This window comes from Diadema setosum, chromosome 13 (assembly GCF_964275005.1).
Source record: "Diadema setosum chromosome 13, eeDiaSeto1, whole genome shotgun sequence".
Lineage (NCBI taxonomy): Eukaryota > Metazoa > Echinodermata > Echinoidea > Diadematoida > Diadematidae > Diadema > Diadema setosum.
In genome coordinates, this window is record NC_092697.1 from 9,263,150 (window position 1) to 9,281,359 (window position 18,210).

Here is an 18,210-nt window from a genome sequence, read left to right on the forward strand (position 1 = left end):
TTATGATGTGGGTGTCATGCGTGCCAAATTTCATCGCAATCGCGCCACTGATGGCCTTTTTTTACTTTTTTGATAGGCTTTTTTTTTTTGGGGGGGGGGTGGAATCAGCAAAGACTGAGCAGTTTGGCTGCCAGTGTGAATGGACGACTAAAGATCACGAATACTTTGGCGATCTTAAACTTCGCAATCTCTTGCCACTGTGACCACGGCTATAGACACACATAAACAAGAACGTCAGTATTGTTCTCTGTGGATGAACCAAACAAAGTCATATCTACATGTCAATAGCAATTCTTCCTTCACTAACAGGAATTGGGTATAAAATAAGAGAAATATGAGAATCTGCTCTGAGAGGCACAGATCACTACCAAGGCAGCTCGTTCCCCTAAAATAGTGTGCTACATTTACTACAGAAGATTTTTTTTTTTCATTCCTGTCAATTTAACCTTTCTGGATCACCAAATCCAGAACATTGGGCCGAATGCATAAAACAAGCAATTGCTTGTAAGCAATTGCTTCAAGCAAAAGCACAAGCTTGTCTAGCAAAAGGTCTAGCTCAAGCAATTGCTTAAATCCATATGCATATTGAACCTTTTGCTAGTGCTTATACCTTTTGCTTGTCCCGCACAAGCAATTGCTTGCGTTTTCAACAAAAGGGACGTCAAACCTGTGTGAACACAAGAACAAAGGCGAGTGTGGCAGCATGCATTTGAAAGGGCATGTGTGTGCAGAAACATTTCCTGACATAGCAGAAGAGCTATGAAATGACACTAATAAATGCACACACAGACGCACACACACACAACTATACACACACTCGTATTACTGGCTGATTCCCACCACTGCTTACAATAGCCCGCATCTGCCAGATCGCACGTGGAGAGACGTCTCCTTGCTCTCCACCGAAGTGAGACATCCTACCTGTTTTTCATCAAATTTTGCGTGCTAACCACTGGACATTCCCGTTGTTGAAATGAAAAATTTCTTACTCTACTTAAGAGTAATTTCTTGTAGATTTATACCACTCCTTCACAATTGTTGTCTTTCTTCCATGAATATGAAAATGATACTTAAAAGGGAACGTCCCAGATAAGCAAAAGCTCAAGCTCATTTTACAGAGCTTGGAAAATCGTAAGCAATTGCTAGTAAGAACTAGCAAAAGGTATGTTTTATGCATACGTTTTTAAGCAAATGCTTGGTCTCTAAGCAATTGCTTGCGGACAGCAAGCAATTGCTTGTACTTGCTAGCAAGAGCTTCTGCTCACAAGCAATTGCTTGTTTTTATGCATACGGATTCGAGTAAAAGGCTAGCACAAGCAATTGCTAGCGCTTATGCATCCGGCCCATTGACAGTTATTTTGCAAACAGACAAAACAATGCCGATGATCACTTAACCTCCTCCTTCCTTGGTGGAGAGCGGAGGTAATAATTGTAAAAGTTCCTGGCTCCTGGCTCATGGGAAAGTAAAAAAGAAGAAGAAGTAATTATTTGCTCCTTGGTCCACTTCTGACCTCCCCCCAAACAGTTCATCTCACACCATTCACAACTTTTTCTACAAAATTGCCAGGAGAAAAACAAACTAACGCTTGCACAAATGCGACCTCCTTTGTGGAGAGAATCACATGTAAAGAGCAACAAGTTTTTGTTTTGCACATTATAGTAGATACTGATGTGGTTCAAAGAGATTGATGCCCATTTGACCAGGATCTATTAAAAAATGGTAGCTTTTAATATTAGAATGGAAAGGTTGGATTATACCAACAGAATACCAGTACCATCCGTGATAATGCAGTTCGAGCTACAAGCATTCATCCGTTGAAGACCAGTCCCGAGTATGCTCGGGCAGGTATCTATGGATGAGTAACGTGTGTTATAACAAAAGCCACTCGTCCTTGACGGATCTACGCTTACGATATCAAGTCCTGTGCTTTTTCAGAATCGGGGAAAGAAAACCTGTTAAGTCTGCTTTCTCCCAGAAGAACTCTGTACGGGGAAAGATAGCAAGACCACAGAACACAGCCAACCTGTGCATCTTGGTCCGTAGCTTGGGAGAATCATGGAAGGGATGAGGGCCCCCAAGAAACTTTCCCGCCCACAACGCAACATCTGTGTTCCCTCGCTAGCTGCTAATGCAACAGTTTAGTTGTCAATTAGGTTATGTAAACATGACAATTGAGCGATTGTTTGGGGAACAAAGACATGTTTGTGTATGGCGAGCGAGGGGGGAAGGGGACGAACATGTGGACAGCCATTTGAGAGGACAAGTGTGTCATTCATGTGCCGGTTTTTACGCCAGCACGCCACCAGGGGAAACGAATTCATCAACGCGTCACCGCTTCCACGCGATATTGCCCCTGGCAGCTGCGGCTAAACTGGGGGGTGTTCTGGTGGTGGGATGAGGGAGTGTGGTGGGGGAGGGGGGAGTTGGGGGAGGAGACATACATGCATTTCACAGCCGTTCCTTGGTTTCATGGGAAAGTAGACATAAGGAAGGTAACATGATGATATGACATATCCATGTGGCGTTGGCTGCATTCACTGCATGGTGTGAGGTGTGAGGTTAAAGATACTTCCTCTGTATTTAGAGGTAGGAAAATCAAATCAACTCATTATTCACATTAACAAGCTTTTCTTTATACTTCACATAATCTAATTTACAGGCATAGTCCTAAACTAGCTGAAATGGTGGAAGTTCAAACCAACATCATTTCATCCGGAGTATATGATGTTATTAAATGTAGTTCCTGAAAATGTCAAAAGTGCAATAATGAGAAAAAAAAAGATTTAAAAAATATCATATTCTACATATTACTGCCCAAAAATACCCCCCCCCCCACACACACACACACACACACAAAGATTTGTAAGAGATTTTTGTGCATTGGTATAAGCAGATATTTTTATTTTTTGAAAACTTGTTACAAATTTTGGGAAACCAACACAAAATTTATACCACAATATTTGTCTTTTTATAGTCGAATTGTCCAGAGTAGGCATGATATCTAAATTCACGCGAGACTAAATATTCTGCTTCTGTTTAAGAATAAAAGCAACAACACGTTGCATCTGAAAATGATATTGGTCTTAGTATGCTGTCTTCAGCTGGTATCAAACACTGGCTGATGTCCCGGATGGACTTTAAATCTGTTATCCCATAATTGCATCGTCGCCACATGTCAATCAAACAAATCACGCACAAAAGTAAACTCGCACGGACTCTTACACTTATTACTTGCCGAGCAGTAGAGACGTCCAAGCTTATTCTGAGGTTTGCTGGAATAAAACACCTCTTCCTCCTTTTTTTTTATGATTTCCTTCTAACTTTAGGATGCTCTGATAAAGCGTGAAAGAAACTGTTCTTTTTATCATCACGTTCACCTTTACATGTGGATTGAGTGAACGCAGCAATATCAGCAGATCACATCAGTGAAAGTTTGAAGAAAATTGTGGCTGAGGTTTTGTATAAGGAGACAGATTAGTTTTATAAGGGTTCAAATTTTTTTTCTCTCTGTAGCTTAGAATTAATGCCTATGATTTGTTATTATATTTCTTAGTACAGGGCTTGAACATACTATGGAATTTTTATGATTGAATATAACTTACTGAAGTGTAGGATTGGGATGTGAGGAGGGACCCTAGAACTGCATGGGAGGGGGGAACAGGTAAGGGGGTAGGTAAGGAGGGTATTTTTGTGTGTCTGTAGTTACATGTAAAGTTTGTGTATAGATTTCAACTGCATATCATGTTTTTGAGTCACTTACCGATCGATCATTTTTTGTTTGATCAGTCGTTGTTGATTGTATATTGTTTGCATACATTCAAGACAGATGTTTTGTCATGAATGTGAAATTATAGAAATCATATAAATATTGTTGAAAAACAAAAACAAAAAAGTGTGAGGGCAGGAAGTTCTTAGCAGCTAAAGGCTATTTGTGATAATTTTGCATCTCCTTCCCCTTACCATCGTGACGTCGGTGACATGACATCTCTGCCCAGGCAGCGGCTTGTCAACCATTTCCTCTTCGAATCTGATGGCAATCTGCTGTCCTTCCAACATCGATCCATGGTCCTTGTGATTCCCTCGTCTACCTGCAGACACACACACAAAACAAAGTATGGGGGACTGCTACAGTTGTAAAATCGATAGATTGTCGTTTCATTGGTGATGCACTTAACCCGGAATGTCCGTGAGGACTTTTGTCTTACCACGCCGCATTGATACACTAACATTTTTGCACAACATCTGAAAAACACACACACACACACACACACACACTACAACATTCTAAGCGAAAGTAACAATAACAACATTTAGTGCTGAAAATGAGACTTGTGAATGAAATAAACTTCATAAATCTCTGGCTAAGGAACTGTAGGGATTTTTTTTTTTTTCTTTTTAAGGAATGTATTATGAACTTCTTATAGAGGTACATCCTCTACCTACATGTTTCAACCTGCTAGACACCAATGCATCAGCCCACTTGCATATTCACATACAAGTGTACACACACACATTCATGCATATATACATACGACATCAGTGCTCATAGAAAATGCATACAGGATATATGATTGCACAACAAATATCAGTGGGTAATGAAAATGTGTAAAACTTTATAATCCACAATTTTGTTATTCTATGTTAAATATTTAAGAAACTTCTACCCTTATTGTTTTATTCTTTTAATCTATATCTTGAACACTGCATTTAACTTTGTGTTTTCCTGCATTATATAGCAGTAATTTGGACAGGAGTGTCTATGGTTAGCCATGTGTTAGAAATATCACAGCATTCAGCATTTGATGGTAATGAGAAGACATTTGACCCATAAATTCCAGGTTTCACCTCTGAGAGCAAGAAAAGAGCACCCTTTTTAAGCATCTGCGTACAATGAACAGATACGATGTACTGCTCGAACCACGAATAGTGTATAACTTGAATGGATTAAGTCCTACTTTGATACTTGACGACATCTTTAGCGAAAATTTGACGGAAATTGGAAGCACAATGGAGAGTTAATCATGGATTTTTCCCCCCACACCACATTAACCTGATAAAGCCCAAGGGGGGGGGGGGCACATTGTGCCCCCCTGGTACTGTATTTTTCGTCTGCCACTCCTACAGCCTTTACTCGATTTCAACCAAATTTGGTGACTTTTCCTAAAATCTTATTGCAAACATTTCAATATATAATCTAGCTTTGTTTGATATTGCTGGTTGCCATGGCAACCGTAAACTGACAACCATGTTTGTCAGATTTTGCATGCTTTTCTGTTCCAATATCAATCAACAATATAATAATGGATGAAATGAGGGTTTTCTTGGCTGTGTAGTTTTGCTGAAGGACCAAAATGTGAAGTAATTATGGTTGTGAATTACCCGGAAATGGTTTTCTTATCATTTCCTTTATTTTTATATGACGTAGGCATCAAACAATAGATATAATAGAAATAATCAAAAATCATTTTCCAAAGACTACCCGTTTATTTTGTGTCATTTTCACACAAGCTTTGCATGTAATATCATTTGTTGATCATCAAGATTATAATCAATCTACAAACTCAAAATTCCAACATTATGGAAATATTAAATGTGATACCAATATACATCAGTATGCACCTATCCCAAGCAATACATCATAGGTTTCATATATTTCTTTATACATGTATTGTAATGAATAGTGCCCCCCATGTTGACCTTGAGAAATTTCAACCATAACAAATAGTGACGGTTGACTTGCTTTTCCTTTGTGGCAAATATGAAAATGATTGATACAAAATGAAAGCATATATACTGGGGATAAAGAAATATAAAGAAAAAATATGATTTAAGCCATACTTCCTATGTATTTCTTTATATTTTTGTTAACAGCGCCCTCAATAGGTGACCTTGAGAAATTTCAGATGTTGGGTCATGTAGAGCATGAGTTGCTCTATCCATGTGCCAAATATGATGGTGATACATCATATAATAAAGAATTTATATAGGGGGGCACAATGTGCCCCCCTTGGGCCTGGAAGGGGTCAAAATAGCTTGGGCTTTATAGGGTTAAATGAAGAGAAAAAGGAAATATATAAAAGTAAGAATAAATCTTATTCTTTCACAATACTGCACAGGGCATGACAACACAGATTAAAACCATCACATATACATGTACAGGTACAAGATGTATGAAGTGATGCCTATTCCATCTTGTGAATACAGTTTTCACATAGGTCTTTTAAATTTGGTAAAATGTACATTGTACGCAAAGATAAAATGCACACAAGACTGCACTCAAGAGTATGTCCAAACATCATCATCTCACTCCACATGGGGAGTCCAACAGTTTTCACACCTGAAGAGTGAATTAAACAAGCAAATGAATGATAAATACACAAATAATCAAATACACTGAACAAAACCCAACCAATAAATGCCATGCTCTGAAGACAAATCAAAGCAAGAATTACTGGTAGGTCGGGGAGGTCGACGATCGCCTCGTTCACTTGCTGAACTTTTCCTCCCTGGCTACGTGCGTGGCGCTGCCGTCTCGGTGGCTCAAGATGGATTGTGGGTACGATTACCGAAGACGGTCATTAGCGGGGGATACGTTTTACAAAGCAGATCTGTCACTTCCGTGGCGCTCGGGCCGGGGAGAAATATGTCCAGCTGTGACAGCCGCCAGGCCCATGGGGAGAGGAAGGGGAATTCAATCCCGGCCCCAGCCAACCCCCAGCACTCTGGGCCCAATGGAGTGTGACGATGCCTCGGATGGTAGCCGCGGAAACGGGAGGGCCAGTTTGGATGCGGGAGATGGAGAGAGGGGGGAAGGGGAAATTGGAATGGCCTACGTGCGGAACTACCTCATGCTGAATCCAATTGACAAATTTCAGGGCTAATCGGCAGTGGACTCTGGATATATGTCTCCCACAAAAGGGCTTAATTACACCTTGGTCGGCCCATTGTTGTTTTTCAACCCCACATTCCCGCGGCCGCCACTTTCCGTTTCTCTTTCTCATCAATTACCAGGAGGGGGAGAATGTTTCAAATTCGACCCCGATGAACAATTGTTCCCGGGATCCCGCACCCACAGTTCGTAAATATCTTACTTGGGGCAATTAATATGACAAGGTTAATGGGAGCTACTAGATGTAACACAATTCTTCTGCGATCCCACAGGAGTGGTGCCTACAAATGTGGTTTTCGGGCATCCGTGTGAGCACACGTGCATGAGTTTTCTACCGTGCCGAGTTTCTCCGCACATGCGCAGTTAAAAGTCTATCTAAATGTACACAGAGTGTTTGCCTGTATATCTGAGATGCATCTGAGTGGCATTGAAGGAAGTTTGTACAGCTTTACATTAGAAGACTGAGAATTATACTGATAAAACGAAAACAACAAAAAATTGTTCCTTCAAGACAGCAATTCTACATCATTCATGTGCAAAAAATTGACTTGTATAGTATTTCATATCTCTTACTCTAGTAATAACCCACAACAACTTAACTAATTGCTAGATTGTGTGTGTGTGTGTGTGTGTGTGTGCATCTTTTTTTTTTCGCTGATCAATCGCTGTTGATTGTATATTGTGTGAATACATTCAAGATGAATATTTTGTCATGTGAAATTATTGAAATCAAATAAAGACTATTGAAAAACCAAAAAAAAAAGTGTGTGTGTGTGTGTGTGAGTTTCGTACATGCTTTGACAAAAAGTTCTTAAGTACAGAATGAGTGTCACGGGCAGTGTAACAATGCTTCAAGATAACAGCATGTCTAATTGAAGTGAATTAATTTTTTATTTAAGGGTTTGATTAAAGGGATACCATATCATTGCAAAATGTCCCCATAAAAAACAAAAAAAAAATCTGACATATTTTGAAGCAATTTCTCAGAGATTAATTTTCAATTGCAGTTTCATTTTATGATTTCAAATGAGAAAGCACAATCTAGCAGAATACCCATATAAGACAACTCATACAGTGTACCTCAATTTCTTCCTTTTCTACAAGTAACTCGCAAGTTTTGGAATGTTTATACAATAAAGTGTATCTACAGTGTAACTCCAACAACATCCCAAAAATTCTATACAAATAACACGCTTTCATTTATTTCTCAAATTTCAAAGCCAGCTCAGAAAATACCATACACATGGACTATAGACTACAGAAGTGATGTTGTCATAGTCTTTTGTTGTAGCTTGGGTTGGAACCAGGTGCAAGCATGGTTTGGAGATAATAGCAGAATTACTTGTAATAGTATTCACAGATACTTGTGGCAGGTGAGGATTAAGAACCAGATTCCATGGCAATGAATGGCTATGAAATCCCACTTTGGTAAGTACTCTATTTCATGGTATTGACATTTTCAAAGATTTCCACAAAATTTTATGCTTCACTGAACTAGCAATAAAAATAAGAACACAAGAATACTTTGGGGAAATGTAGAAATATTTACAGAAATATTGTCATCCATAAAATTTATAAACAATCAATGTTTACTGAAATTGGACAAAAATGAAAAAAAAAATCATCATGCAAACATTTCCACTTTTACAGCACTTTTGTATGAAACTAGATATCAGTAATGGATGGTAGTTTCTGGAAAAAAGAAGAAGAAGTTGTTGCTTTCACTTTTAAAGTTGTCAACAGAACATGATGCAGTTCTAATCTTTGTCTCCATAGCCACACCCCCACTGGTAGTTCTTAGAGTTTTTGGTCTTCTGCCAGTGAACACAGTTCATTTTTCTTCTTCTGTGGTTAGCTAACCAAAAATAGCAGAGTAACTTTTCTGTGCAATAAATCACATACCGGTACTGAAATTAAAACCAAGGTGGTTTCTTTCTAGCAATGTATGGTTTTCTACTAGAAAAAAAAAATGTTTTGGACTCTAAAAGAAGATTGATTCCAGTAAAAAGACATACATTTTCTGATAAAACATCTATAGGAATACAAAATCCACAGATGTGATGATTTCAAGCGCATCATTATCAGTGAAGCCTTTTTATGATTCTGACGTCTAAATACAGTCAGGTATTTCTTTAAAAATCAACTGTTTTCTTCGGTAAAATCTCTCTCACCACCACGTTTCCAGGTGATCAAACATTCAAACTGGAAAATGCATTTACCTTCGAAAGGGTGCCCAGTATTCTGGGCTTGTGCCAAAAGGGATAGGAGGGGAAAAAAAAAAGTGCACTATTAAATGTACAGCATGGAGTGATTGCAATTCTCCATGTCACATGGATTCAATGAAGATTTAAGATGTAGTTTGCGGCTTCCGCAGGCTAACCCCAACAAAAGCAAGCAGTGATCAACATCTGTTGACCCCCGTAATCACACGATTCCCATCATGCACCAGCAGCAGAAACAGTGTTATTGAAAGAGGAGATTTTCCTCTCAAGGTCAATTACAATCACGCCATTCACTTGTTTTCTTAACAAGCTTAAACTGGCAATCCATTTTTTTTCCTTCTTCTTCTTCTTCTCCTTCTTTACAAAAACACGACAAAGGAATCATATGTTTTCAAAACCACAAACACACAACAAGCATAGATTTGAAATGATCATTTCAGCATTGGTTGGGGGGGGGGATGTTTCAGTTGTGATAGCACACATGCCTGGACATAAAATATTATTATTGTTTTTTGTTTTGTTTTGTTTTTATATCAAGCATTATGGCAGTCTGTCCTTGCCATCACAAAGTTTAAGCACATTCCAAAACTTTCATATCAAACTACTTGCATTAGTTTTACAATGACCTACCTTGTACTTCTGATATTTTTTTTTTCTTCGACCCCTTCAGGTATTGTCAGCATGCTTTTGAATATGGAGTCACCCATTGAGCAATTGTAATTGACGGCTTTATTACATAATCTTTTACAGTACAACGATGATTCAGCACAGATCATTCAAAGTCGATTACAGGGAGTTTTCTACTTATCCTGTAGTCATGATGAATGAAGATTCCACACTACGATACTTTGGCATATATATTAAAGGGATGGTACAGTATTGGTGGAGATGAAAATTGGGCTTTTAACTTTTTGCGAGATACCAAGAAAACCCTTATGAAATAGTACAGAACATACCATTTTAAGAGGAATTCAAAGTTTATTTGATGAAAATTGGGTTTGGAATGACTGAAACATCCAAAAACAGAGTAAAACAAAGCAATCGTAATAAAATGTGGGTCCCACACTTTATTAGAATCACTCCGTTTTGGATATCTCAGCCATTTCAAAACCAATTTTCATCAAATAAACATTGAATTCCTCATGGAATCACATGCTCTTTCATACAATATGTATTTCATAGAGGTTTCTCATTATCTCACCAAAAAATGTTACAAACCTGGAATTAGGTCTCAACCAAAACTATACAATCCCTTTAAACTGAATGACAGTCAACAGTATACAAATAGTGAATGGTCACAGGTGCGATGGTATGAGATTTCGCACAAGGTGAAAGATAAAGATGCTCTATTCAACAATGTTGAAACTGAGTTGAATAATGCATTTCATCTTCATCGAGTGCAAAATCTTGTTCCATTGCACAAGTAAAGACCATACACTATTTGTCTACTAGGTGCTGTATAAAGATCACTGGAACATATGCAGCTCTGTTGAGGTTGCACTACATTGAGCTGTAATCGATAGTCTACCACTGTGGCCACTGAGGAAGTCATCTTTACTCCACCTACAACACCCACTAAAGCTACACGCATTACAGTTTAAACAGGAGGTAAACATTTTCACTGTGGGGGAACGACAGCAGCCCAATAGGCTTGAAGGAAACAATAAAATGAATAACTACATAAGAACTCACAACAAGCACACAAAACATATGAAAATACAAGCAGTGCATAAACAGTACATGTAAAGGGAAAGACACCTCTGGATATAGGGTGAATTACTAGCAGAGTATCTTTATGCACTGTGTTGTAATTTGGAGAAAGTGCATCTAAATTTGTTTCTTAACTTCTGTGAAGACTTGGAGTTTTACTCTTCCTTGGATAAATGACTCCATAAGATGGAATCTTGACAGAAAACTGTTGACATTGTGAACTTACAGTGTAGATTGGTAGAGGGTTGAGTGAATGCTGTGTAGATTTGTGGTGTGGTATCAAGCAAAAGCATGGAATGTTAAAAGCAAACTTGGGACATGTGGTTGTAAGTATTGTCTAAAGGACTAGGTGATGAGGTGCAAGTGCCACGCCTAAAGGAACAAACTGCTGCTGCCAGGGGGACTTGAACCAGGAACGTCACCATGAAGAGTCCAAAGACTCAACCACTAAGCCATAACGACTCCTTAACCTGTGTTAAAGACTAGTCCCAAGTATACTCAGGCAGGCGTCTATGGAAAATGTGTGTTGCAGCAAAATCAGCCCGTAGTCAACAGGTTAAAGGTCAACTACATACATGTTTTACTACATTAGGAAAACAAACACTTGAAACCTAACAAACTACAAATTTGTACAGTAAAAAAAAAAAAAAAAGATTCTTCACAATTACCTTGAAAGCATCATAGACATCTTTGTGCACAGCTATGAAGCTATGCACAAAGAGTTGAATTTTCTTTTTCTACCAAGGCTTATCATCAGGGAAGAAAATTCCTGTGTGCATTCAGGATCTTGTACGATTCATAGGGCAGTGGAGTTCATGGGAGAGATCAATCAAAGCCAATGGCGTTTTTCACGGCATGAAAATTTTTGCGAAGTGTCACTGGCATTCACAGCATATAGCGTAGACAAGAACTTTTGTGTGCATTTTAATTTCACGAATCTTGGCTCTCGCGAAATGCGCGAAATTAAAATGCACACAAACATTTCTGGTTTTACAGTACATACAACATTAGTCATTGCTTCCTAAACAAGATTACGTGTAACAAATACATTGTTTCAATGCCGACCTTTAACATTCCCAGACGACGAAGTCAAATTTGCTGACACGAACACTTTTGCAGACACAGAAAACATTTCAGCCTCCCAAATGACATTTAATAATGCCTTGAAGTAAATTTGAAATTAAATAAACAAATGAAAGATCACAGTCTGATGGGTAGTGCTGTTGGTACTTTAAAATATCTAAGCTCATACAGCAACAACTAGTGGGGTCAGAGGCTTTGTTTGTGTGTGTATGCAAAACTGATTATTTAGTCCAAAACACAAAATCAAAACAGCAAACTCATTCTCCCCCCCCCCCCAAAATAAAAAATGAACTCACACACTTTTTTTTCTTTGATTTTTTTTTTACACACACACACACACACACACACACACACACTATCATGAAGGACATCATATGAAGCAAAGCAATAGTTTAAACTGCATGGACAACAGTTGTCCGTATAGCCCACTTGTGCAATGGACACATTTATTGATTTTATGACTGAAACAATTGCAGGTCACAACCACTATGTGTACATGTTGCTGTCTGTGAACAAATTTCCAGGGTTGTACATTATTTGCCAAGTAGTAATTACAGCACATTTTGAAGCAGCTTTTGGAACGGCTAGAACAAAACATGATATACATGCCCATAAATGTATAGGATGGATGGAGTTCAGAATATGCACACAAAGAACAAACATATTTATGTCCCTTTTTTACAAAAAATAATATTTTGGTTCGTACCTTGCAAAGCATTTGCTTCCATCTCCAGTGCTTTGATGAGAGTAGCTGTGTCAATTTCTTCATCATCATCATCGTCATCATCGTTGTCATCGACAACCACCCCTGCCCCTGCTTCATCGTCATCTTCCTCCTCATCATCTGCATCCTCGTCTTTTTCATCTTCCTGTTCATCGTCGTCGTCTTCGCTCATGAGAATGTTCTCAGGAAGCTCACCAGGCTCGTAAGCACTGCCGTTGGCTCCTGGGGCATTTGCTGCAAGGACGACAGAACATGAATTTTGTAGTGTACTCATTGAATACATGTACATGTACTCTGCCTAAATGACCAATCTATTTACCAGTTGTGACAATGAATCATTACTTTCATGTTCTTTTTTTACTACACATGAATAGCTAGAATACACTTATGTCAATGTAATATCACATTGCCTACCATGGTCTTGCTCTCCGATTCATGTTGCATGCCATTCTGTCCCAGCACAATTTTGAATGTATTGGACCATAAAGGGTAGGACTGATTTGTGTTTTGCATTCTTAATTTGAATTGTAATCTGAGACAAGTTTACAGTAGCCTAGCTAGATGTTTGGCACAAAAGTGTGAATTAACTCACAACCTGTATAAAATCAAAAATCGAGGAAGAAACTTCCTGAAACTACAGAACATTTGGAATTTGAGAAGTTTGGTCACATTATTAAACAAAATCTGATCATTACTGTCATAAGAAGTTACACAGCACTGGTGCCATCTGGGAATTCAACAAAAACTGATAGTTTCAAGGCTTTCATCAAAATTCAATAAAAACACATTGAATGCCCTCAAACAGGAAGTTTATAGAATGTACACAGAAGTTTCACATCGGATGTAGATAGACATTAAGTAGATCAAATCATCCTTTTTCAAAAGGTATGGACATTTCAGGAATGCATGAAGCAAATACAATATTTTTTTTTAATGCCCACTCATGTAAACAAGCTGAAATGACTAGAATACTTAGTTGTGGCTGCACTGGACCATATGACAACCAACAATTTTAAGCCTGGAAGCAAACAGGGTATGGTTATCTATCCTCTTGGTTACTTACTTGCAGCATCATCGGAATGTCTCTTGTAGTAGCTGGCTTTGATGGCAGCTATTTTGTACTCCAAATGGCATTTTTCTGAAGGGAACAGAGAAAACAGCATACTCATTAGCCACATTCACAAATAGGATTTATCTGCTTTTGCATGGCAATGCGAAGATCAGATTTATTTGCCATTGATTACACACGCGCCCCCCCCCCCCCAAAAAAAAAAAAAAAAAAAATCACTTGGTTACAAATGAAGCACTTTCATCTCCACACTGCACATGCCCAAACAATGGCCAGAGCATGACCCCAGGCATTCGAGAGTGTGGACCCAAAGTGGCAAGTTTTATAATGGGATTACAAATATTGAGAGTTGGTTTTTTTTGTGTGTATGTGTGACATTCACATACACCATGTATGGAAATTTATGGAGCAAGTTAAAAAAACAAAATTAGCTGGACCAACTTTTTAATCGTGATGCATGGCACAAAATTTAACAATTGTTTTGTGTCCACACACAAGACTCAATGGTTTTTGCATCACGTTGCATAAGTCGAATTTGAAAAAAAAAAAGAAGAATGTTCACTTCCAGTGTGTGTAAATGGGACTTTAGATATCCTTCTTCTTCTTCAACTTTTTTGTAGATTAATTGCTTGCATTCAGTTTCCAGTAATTTGTGTGAATTTAGAGAAGTTCCAGCTGCTTGACAGGCTAAACTTCCAGTGTGATTAGGAAAATGAAAATCACACAAGGCTAGAATAAATGTAATCTGAAACAAACGACCAAACACTTGTACCCACTCCCCCCGGAGGCGTACCTAGCATTAGCTTGTCACGTTGTACCGTCTCCAGCTCGTCTGTAAGAGATTCGATCAGATCCTTCTGAGAGCTCACCTGTAGATATGGGGGTGGGGCAACAGAATAGGTGGAGCATGTGACTTTGGAATACCAGCCACGCTACACGCAAAGAATTGTGGGAGATCTTTGACAGGACAGGAATACTGAAACGGAACTGTCCAAATTCTTTCCTTTATTTCTATGAATGTTGGTACGCAGAGGAATCATGCCGGAATTTACACCTTGTCGAGGAGAAATTAACATACAATCAGAGCTGTCGCTGTGACCAGCTGTGTTGAATGACCAGGCTTCCACAATGGCCCCAAAACTGTACCCCGCGACAGACACTCGTTCAATACTTCTTGTACAGAATGGCTGTTTGTCTTACACAGCTAGTGGTCATCTTTTATCATAATCCATTGATATGTTACTGACAGATCAAAATGGGTGAGTGTGTGTAATGCACAGGTCTAGCCAGTGAAGAGTGCATTCAGATCTTGTGCAATAAATACACTTATATACCTTGCTATGGTACAAACTTTACTCAGAAACAACATATTTTGAAAGTAATCCACATTAAACCATTCCATAAGTTTAATGAAGAAAACAGCATATTTAGACAGAAAACAACATTTATTTGTTATACTCTGTTCCAAATTTAAAATACACCAAAATCCCTTACAGAACAGTCTGTAGCTTCTCAATTACAGTACAGTGGTGGTTGAATTTCATATGTACATATGGGCAAACTCTTAACTACAAAGGCTCTGACACATTTTTCCTTGAGTGGTCTTTCTGTACAATTCTGGCTGCATTACAAGAGAACTGAAAGAATTCTACTGATGCAAATATTGATATGAAAAAACATATATCTGCAAGCTAAAGTAAGTGGTGTAACACGGATCAATTTGCATAAGTAGACATGAAACATACCAGAGCTCTCAGTGCGATGACCTCATGGCGAAGCTTGATTATGCACGACATCTGACCCTGGTAGGCCTCTCTGCTCTTCACTGTCCACTTCTGAAGCTCCAGCTCAATGGCCTTGAGGTCAAGGGTCATGTCAGTGTCCCTCAGAATGGTTTGACCTGGTGAAAATAGATGGCAGGGGTTCAGAATGTCAGCATGTAAGTCATTCAATGATTGATGTCTTTAAAGGACAAGTCCACCTTTGTATACATGTGGATTGAGTGAATGCAACAATATTAGTAGAACACATCAATGTATTAAGTTTGGGGAAAACCAGACAATCCGTTCAAAAGTTATGAATTTTTTAAGTATCTGCACAGTCACTGCTGGATGAGAGAACTACTACAGCTGATGATGCCACATGCGTACAACAGTATAAAGGAAAATATAAAAGAATTTCACAAAATGTTACTTTTTGAAAAAAAGTGCACATTTCCTTGACTTGTCACTGATGTATGTTAAGGGTAATATTATTCCCCCTGCCTTCTGAAAGAGGGAAGTCAAGCATTCTCTTATTATGCGAGAAAAGTGAAAATATGTTGAATTTTCTTTATATTTTCTTTATATCGTTGTACGCATATGACATCATCAGCTTTAGTAGTCTTCTCATCCAGCACTGACTGAGCAGAAACTTCAAAATTTCATAACTTTTCAACGGATTGTCCGATTTTCCTCAAACTCTCACTGATGTGTTCTACTAATATTGCTGCATTCACTCAATCCACATGTCTATAAAGGTGAACTTGTCCTTTAACAATTTGGCCCTGAGAAATCTTTTGGTGTGGAAACTTAGTGGATGAATATTCATCAGTATGACAATTTCATCTGCCAGTTTGATTATTACCTTTTTTTCTCCAAGGATGAACTCAACTATAGTCTCACAAACTATCTAACATGCATGAAAAATGTTCATCAAAAATTCATCCCCCTGAAGTAAAATCTCATTTTTGGCTGGAAAATAGCCCAATCTTACCAACAAAAGGAGGAATGTAGCTCATGAGTGTGCAGTTGGTCCAGTTATCGGCCAGCTCCGAGTACTTGCTGTTGAGAACAATGTCGTCGCTGAAGCCGTGGAGGGCGAAGAAGTCGACGGCCGAGTGGTCAGCATAGACCACAAGGGTATCAAAGTGACCGACAATACTGACGTCCTTCATTTGCTATACAGATTATGAAAAAAAGAGAACAACATCTGATGTTTTATTGGCTGCACCAGCAAGTTCCAGTCAAGTTACTATAATCAAGAGAAATAGGTTGGTACTTGTGACACCTACAATTACCTCAGATTGTCTTGTTAGTTCAGTGCCAGCTTTTAGGGCTGAGGGCAAGTGCACCATACAGAGCTTGTGTGCTCATAAAGAACTGGAAAACAACCTGCTAATTTCAGCCTCTATCTAATATACCAGCTAAACATGCTCCAGAAAACTGCCATGTGTCTGCATTTCTTTTTCCCTCAAAACATGCTTGGAAATCTCCTGCAGACATGAAACTGATTTCATGGGCGCACCTGTTGTTGTTTACTGCTTATCAGTTTTTATCCCACCTCTAAATTTAGGGTATTCCTATGGCAAAAACAAAATAAAAGCAAAGCAAAACAAAACAAAACAAAACCCCAACATATCAGATACACAAGTTATCACATCTCTTTACACACACACACACACACACACAAATGTGATTAATTCAATAAATGATATCAAATGAGAGCTTCAGTCTCCAGTGTAACACACAATAAATCTGAGCCACAAATTATGACAGGTGATCTGAAAAGTTGATCCAATGATTTGATACAACCTGTACTGACATTCCTCAGTCATTTACAGATCATTTAGCAAGGTAATTTTAAAGGTTTGTTGCTCCTTTGTGAAAAAGTCAACTTTCATCATGGTACTTATTTTTCAGTAAAACAATTGACTATCAGCTGACCTTTAAACTCCATCAAATCTCTGATGCATCTTTGAAAAGTTAGAGCATAGAAGAACATAGAGCTAGAGCCCGGGAAGTTGGTGACTTACTTGGAGCAGATATCTCCCAATGCCACACCTCCTACATCGCTTTCTGACTCCAACCAGGTCAATCTGGATGATTTTTTCTCCGGGACGGCTGCAAGAAATATCAAACAGTTCAAGTGCGTCGTAATTTAGCTTCTTAATTTCAAGGCCAGAGGCAAATCTGCTTGTCCAGAGTTTGTCTACGGCATCAAGTAAACAACAGCATATATGACATATGAAAACTGGCTAATTGTTTGCTGGGGATTCAAACTGTGTGGAAAGAAGGCTTATTTTAATGATTCCAACCTACATAAATTTCATTCTCTGGATGCTACACATGAACATCACTGTTCATCCATCTATCCATAAATCACTTAATCAATCAATCAATCCATCCATCCATCCATCCATCCATCCATCCATCCATTCATCTTTCCATCCATCCATCTATCCATCCATCCCTCAATCCTCCATCCATCCATCCATCCATCCATCTATCCGTCCATCCATCCATTCATTTATCCATCCATCCATCCATCCCTCCATCTTCCATCCATCCATCTATCCATCCATCCCTCAATCCTCCATCCATCCATCCATCCATCCATCCATCTATCCGTCCATCCATCCATCCATCCATCCATCCATCCCTCCATCTTCCATCCATCCATCTATCCATCCATCCCGCCATTCTCCATCCATCCATCCCTCCATTCATTCATTCAGTCAGTCAGTCAGTCAGT

At 38.7% G+C, this 18,210-nt stretch overlaps 1 protein-coding gene across 1 annotated transcript in view; it reads right to left on the minus strand.

Moving 5' to 3' along the window:
- Positions 1-18,210, minus strand: part of LOC140236885 (uncharacterized) — a 113,985-nt gene that overhangs the window by 89,894 nt on the left and 5,881 nt on the right. Inside the window, 7 exon segments of the mRNA XM_072316822.1 lie at positions 3,962-4,089; positions 12,612-12,863; positions 13,693-13,767; positions 14,492-14,567; positions 15,444-15,598; positions 16,453-16,636; positions 17,492-17,579. Coding sequence (XP_072172923.1) covers positions 3,962-4,089; positions 12,612-12,863; positions 13,693-13,767; positions 14,492-14,567; positions 15,444-15,598; positions 16,453-16,636; positions 17,492-17,579 — 958 coding nt within the window.